This window comes from Mytilinidion resinicola, assembly GCF_010093595.1.
Source record: "Mytilinidion resinicola strain CBS 304.34 unplaced genomic scaffold BDZ99scaffold_22, whole genome shotgun sequence".
Taxonomy (NCBI): domain Eukaryota; kingdom Fungi; phylum Ascomycota; class Dothideomycetes; order Mytilinidiales; family Mytilinidiaceae; genus Mytilinidion; species Mytilinidion resinicola.
Genome location: NW_022985458.1, coordinates 440,224 through 446,223, shown reverse-complemented (window position 1 = coordinate 446,223; position 6,000 = coordinate 440,224). Strand labels below are relative to the sequence as shown.

Here is a 6,000-nt window from a genome sequence, read left to right as displayed (position 1 = left end):
TATATTCCCTCACGCCCGTGGACTCTGCTTCGTTGATTGCCGGTGGCGCAGTTTAGCAAAGTCGCTCTGCGTTTGAGTTTACAATCCTCCTCTTTTTGCGCTTCTTGCCTGCTCTATGCACACCCCCCAGAGGTTGCATTTTTGCAAGATATTAAGGTGAATATCAACTAATCCATCTTATTCTTGGTTACTAACGGCTGACAGATCTTTGCGCGAATTGTAGCTCTCCTCTCCTAGCCGACTACTAGAAGGCGCCTACCTTAACACCCTCGCCCCGATTCTTAAGCTTATCGAATTCGCTCCTTTTACTACGTGTGCTGCGTGCCTTTAACTGTACGTTGTTCTACTATCGACGGTATAGTCTATAAAACGCGCACTGTGTAGCTAACCTTCCTCGGCTTTATAGGTAGAAACGCTGGAGTTGCAAATCCTTAAGCCTATTAACGTTAAAACATGTTACAGTCACGGTAAGTAGCAAAATAAGCTGTATTATCCGCGGTATATCGTGTTTAGCCGCTAATATTGCACTAAAAACAGCTGTCCTTATATACGGCGCATATTCGAATCCGTCGAGCCCAGAATTAAGCGGCGTCACGTCGCCGAAGAACCAGTAAGGATACAATATTCGGCCTGGAGGAACTTTATTAATATCGGTAGACCTGCTAGACACTTAACATACTATTAAAGGCCTTCTATTATATCTAAGGAGGTATATATGGTTATTTAACCCGTTTTAATATTAATATAAACTAATTTATAACTATATTTAGACTGGAGCGAAAGCCCTTAGAGGAGAGAAGGAATATATAAACAGTATAATATTCGACGGAGTGGCATCCCCCAGAAAGATAACAGGAAGAGGTAAATTAATTCAGATCTACGATTCTAAGGCAGACATGAGCTCCCTGGCGTACTGGGAACACGAAAACCCCTCCGAAGATGGTACTTATAATATTCCTGCTAGATATAAGGTTCGCGTAATAGGATCTACAGTAAAGTTTACATAGATGCGAGCTGGAATTTCTTAACCAGTTCTATCCCCTTCTTATTACCAACTATTAGAGTAATAGAGATGTCTTGGCTCCGGTTCTTAGGGGCTAATGCATTTATACAGTCTGTTGTTAATCTTCCTCCTAGGCTATATTCCTATTTCCATTAATAACTACTCTCGAGAGCATTAAATAGTAGGCCCCCTAGGCGTGGTATCTTACTAATCGGTACTTCCGAGTATCTGTATTCAATTTCTATAGTAAATATTATTAGTAATGCCTTACGAATAATAAAAGCTTCTTGCTTATGCCTGCCTGCCGATATAGCACCTCTGTTCGGGCCGTAGGCTGGGAATTTTAACAATTAGCCTCGTGCATAACTAAGTGGTGAGGCTTAATATACCTAGCGCTAACTGTTCGGCTTGTTAAGTGTTTTCTTTAGTGCGTTTTTGTTTCCTCGGCCGCATTAGAGTGGCTTCTGGGCCTGATTAACTGTTAAAATCTAGCGAATAATTAACTTCTTACTAATTTTACATATTAAATCTGCTAACCTTCGAGAAATTTACGATATTTTTATAATTATGCAAATAATTCTTCGACTTTAAAGACGTGCAAGATCTCTCCTATCTTTAGGGGCTATATCTGCACTTCTTCGGGCTCTATCTCCTTAATAAGGTAATTAAATATATGATTCTGCATGTAGCTTGCCGTCTAAATAGAAGGTGCTAAGGCTGCTCCCTAAGAAATCACCCTGTTAGGGTTCGACTCCCGAATAAGCTTATATCTCGTGCGCGTTTGCTTATTCCTTAATGTAATCTATCCAGGATCGAGGGCAGAGTCCTTTAGGCCTTTGAAAATCAATTTAATGTTTTTTCTAAACGTTAGTATGCTCCTAAGCTAATTGTTTTCGATTATGCTTTCCCTGGTTGTGTCTGCCTGTGACAGGAATTTCCTGCCTTCCTCGCGAATTTGCTCTGCACGTCCTTCCTCGAGGCGTTCAATGCGTCCCGCAACTTTCGCTGCAGCCTCTTAAAGCCTATTACTTAAGGCTTTAAGACTGTAATACTGTTCCTTAGATTAGCAGGCTTTAATATAGCCTATACTTTCTGCTATTAACTCGGCTTTTTAGATAAGAGATTCTAAATAGGATATAGCAGTAGATACCACTGATAATATAATAGGCCCGAAAAATCGACAACCTAAGAATTTTAAAGTTTCTTCCCGGGCGGGTTAGGGGCTAGCGTGGTTAAGTCTGCGGGGAGGCATATTAGTACTAAGTCCGGGGTGTGTAAAAGTTGGGCATATTCTATTAATAATTGTTAAGCTTGCAAGCAGGGTTAAATAGCCACTTTTGCAAGATCTATACTCTCCTCTAGAATATTGCCTACTAGGTCAGGCGAGGCCCCACCGCCACTAACGCCCAGTCCTGCACAAGCCGGGATTAAGATCCTATCCTGCAGGCCCTAACTCTATTCCCGTAAGAATATACCTTAAGCCTATTACTTACTTAAAGTCTCCCCTATATTAGTAGTATTCGCTCTAATAGTTGTTACTAAAATCTTATATTAAAACTATTAGCGATGTCCGCATAAGCAGCCGCGTTTACATCGCTTAACTCTATTAAGCTCTCCAACCTGTCGGAATAATATATATAATTAGGCGTCTCCTTAGATTATATCGCTAGGGAGGAGGATAGTAAATAATCGCGGTATAGCTAAATATCGCATCGAGATGTATAAAGAAGGGTAGGCCTCTCTCGAAAAATAATACTATTAACTTCCTCTATGTTTAGTTCTTTACTCCAATCTTACACTATAGATTAATAATGCTAGTCGCATCTAAGCTTATCACGGCAGCGCCCTTAAACCCTTATGCCGCGGCCACCCCTCTAAGTAGCCTAAGCCAACCGCTTTCTCGCTATGGGCAGTTAGAGCAGCTTATTGCCTTTAAATTGGCTGCACTCTTTAAGGACATGCTAAAGATAGCAAAAGCGCAGGAAGTGCCGCCGCCTCCTCCTAAGGTTTAAGTAAGTAAAGAGGAAAAGCAAGTTTAAGCCAGGGCTTTTAAGGTTAAATTTAAGCTTATAAATGAAATATATACTCCCCAAAACTAAAAGAATACCTGTATAAGCTAACAGAGTCCCCTCTATAGCTAGGATAGAGCGAACTGCAAGTATAAAATTATAGAGACACTAGAGTTAAGTAAAAATAACGAGTATAAAGAGTACTTATTTATTATAAGGCAGTAATTTGGTTTATATCCTAGGTGTTCTTATATATTAATTCTGCTAACCCTAAGCTAGATAAGAACAATAAATCCTTTAGCACGTTTTTAGATATAAAGTTGGAAGAACTAAGAAACATCTTACAGTTATTGCTAAAAGATATAAAAGCCGTCTGCCTTAGAGAAGACAAGCCAACTATAAGTAGGTTCTTTATAAATACGGCCTTATTTTAATTTCAATTCCAGATTTCACCAGAAGTCTTATTCAGTTTCCTCCCTTAGCTAAAAGCCTATTGAACGAGTCTCTCCCCAGACTTAATCGGTGCACAGTATCTCGATGTGCTAGTAGGGTTTCTGGAAAATCATTTCTTATCCATAACTAAGAGCCTCCTGCTACTCCTGGAGCATAGCAAAATCACCTTTAGCCTTCTTTAGGCCTTATTCCAGCCAAATATACACATCTTTACAGTCTGCAATAGCTCGGATTAACCGAGATGCCTTATATATAATTCAGGCGAGTTAAAGTCCTTACTCTTGGGCGAAAAGCGCTTCGAACTTAATTGTTGCTATCTTGGCTACAACGGAAAGGTCTTCGGCGAGGTGGCAACCACTCTTTCCATCCTAGAGTTTCGTTCAACGAGGAAAATTACATCTCTTAATGCATTCCCGCTGACGTATTACGAGACCGAAGCTAAGATAAGGCAGGATTTTATTCGCAATAGACGGAAGTTTATGTTTCTTAGAGGTATCCACTACTATAATTGCAAAGGTTTTAGTTATTTCTAAACTAATAAAGGCCTATTAAAATTTTCTATAAAGGGCCGCATTATAGTAGACGCGATAGCGTTTAAAAACACTAATCCTAACTATAGTAAGCCGCGAGTTAAGGAGACTTCTTATCGAGGTTTTTATACAATCGATTTTGATGCTAAAAGAAAGAAGATGCAGCAAGACAAGGTAAAGAGTAATAGTATAGTTCCCGAAGAGATAAGAAAAGAGGAGCTTTTAATCTGCAATCCGACAGTTCTTAGCTTTAGTTTAGCGAATAAATAATAGGGTTAGACTTCTCTACCTCTCTTATCCGATAGCTTATATAACTAACACCAATACTAATAGGCGAATTTCCCGTCGCCAATATTAAGGATATTAGATGGGATACCTTAGTATTTAAGTTGCTTATAATCCCAGAGCAAAAGAAACAGATGCTTTAAGCACTTATAGAGGGCTATTAGTCTAGGTTAGAGCACGTTGAATTTAATAACGTGATTTTAGGAAAAGAACAAGGCCTAATTATCCTGCTTTAGTAGGTTTACTGCCTAGGCACAGGCTATTTTAGCGGACTAATTATTAATTTCTAGTGGCTCGCCTGGGGTGGGAAAGATATTAACAGCTAAAGGAATTGCAGAGTTCTAGAGAAGACCTCTTTATATAGTTTATTCCCTTGCCGAGCAGAGTTATATATTAGTTTAACTGTTTAAAGGCTTATGCGGGAGACCTTAATTTAGATCCGGCCGGACTAGAAGCGCATCTGTCTCCAATCCTTAATATCGTTCAACGCTGGAGCGCTGTGCTCCTTTTTAATAAGGCTAATATCTTCCTTAAACAACGGTCGCCGTACAACCTCTAATATAATAGCTTAGTATTAGTCTTCCTACAGTAGCTAGAGTATTTCTAAGGCGTTATATTTCTTATAATAAATAGAGTTAGTATGTTTAACAACGCTATGCAGAGCAAAATACATCTCGCACTTAGATATAACAACCTAGACGAAGTAGCAAAAGAGAAAGTATGGAAAATCTTCTTCCGGCAGGCCGGTGCTACTGCTAACATCTCTCCTAGAGATCTGAATAAGCTTCGCGCTTATTATTTTAACGGAAAACAGGTAAAGCAATAATTAATCGAGAGCTTCTAAACTTAATGCTAATATAATATTTTAGATTAAGAACACTATACGAATTGGGCTTGCCTTAGCTAGCAACGCAGGAGAGAAGCTTGTATATAAGTATCTAGAAACCGCTGTTACAGCGAACAAAGAGTTCGAACTTAACTTTAAAGGTGTTGGATCGGTGGAGAATTTAAACTTGTATGCATAGGGTCGTTTAGATTAGCACTCTACTTAGGAGGTACAGCAGGCAATTTTCTCGAGTTCTCTAAGTTATATATATAAGTAGACGGTTTTGTCTAACAGGTTACGTATATTAGTAAGCGATGTTACTCCTCTTACTCGTTTATTAAGGTGAACTCGGCGAGAGGCAGCGCTTGCAGATTTTATAGATCGGGACTAAAGGCGGTTAAGATAGGACGAGCTTAATTACCACCCCCTCTTTCTCTCCGCACTACCCCCCTTTTCTCTTCCTACTACCCCCCCTATATTTAGTCTAGCTTCGGCTTATAATAACTTTGTTCCACTAATTAGGTTATCGCTTAGGCAATAGTAGTGTTAAATAACGGTCTTAATTCACTAATATAGCACCGGACCTCTTTTTCTACCGGATAAGCAGGCACCCTAACAGCAACCCAGGGTTCTATTTCCTTAGTCTCCGACAGTTAACTAGCCCTTAAGAATGGCCCTTTATCTACTCCTAAGGAGAAGGCTGTTTATAGTAAAGGAGCTGGTGCAGCGGGAGGATCTTCAGGTGTAAAACCTTAGTATAATAGTATATACAGCGTTCCTTTTAATCAGCAATTAAAAGTAGTTATCTAGGAGCTTTCCGCTTCTAGCTATAGTAAAGAGAGTGAATAGACTATTGCTGCATGTGTATATATCCTTTCTAATTTATATAGCCTT

General features: G+C 39.4%; 2 protein-coding genes across 2 annotated transcripts; both read left to right on the top strand.

Annotated features, from left to right (window-relative positions):
• The first annotated feature begins 319 nt into the window (after nucleotides 1-319).
• Nucleotides 320-1,016, top strand: BDZ99DRAFT_152914 (uncharacterized protein). Its single transcript, XM_033712796.1, has 5 exons — nucleotides 320-333; nucleotides 407-467; nucleotides 538-610; nucleotides 658-718; nucleotides 771-1,016. The coding sequence occupies exons 4-5, from the start codon at nucleotides 716-718 to the stop codon at nucleotides 1,005-1,007; spliced, it is 240 nt and encodes a 79-aa protein (XP_033571418.1). The 5' UTR covers nucleotides 320-333; nucleotides 407-467; nucleotides 538-610; nucleotides 658-715; the 3' UTR covers nucleotides 1,008-1,016.
• Nucleotides 1,017-4,887: 3,871 nt separating this feature from the next.
• On the top strand, nucleotides 4,888-5,305 carry BDZ99DRAFT_398100 (uncharacterized protein; the record flags this gene model as incomplete). Its single annotated transcript, XM_033716078.1, has 2 exons — nucleotides 4,888-5,094; nucleotides 5,150-5,305. Coding segments are annotated over 2 exons (363 nt in total), but the record flags the coding sequence as incomplete, so codon positions are not given.
• Nucleotides 5,306-6,000: the final 695 nt, after the last annotated feature.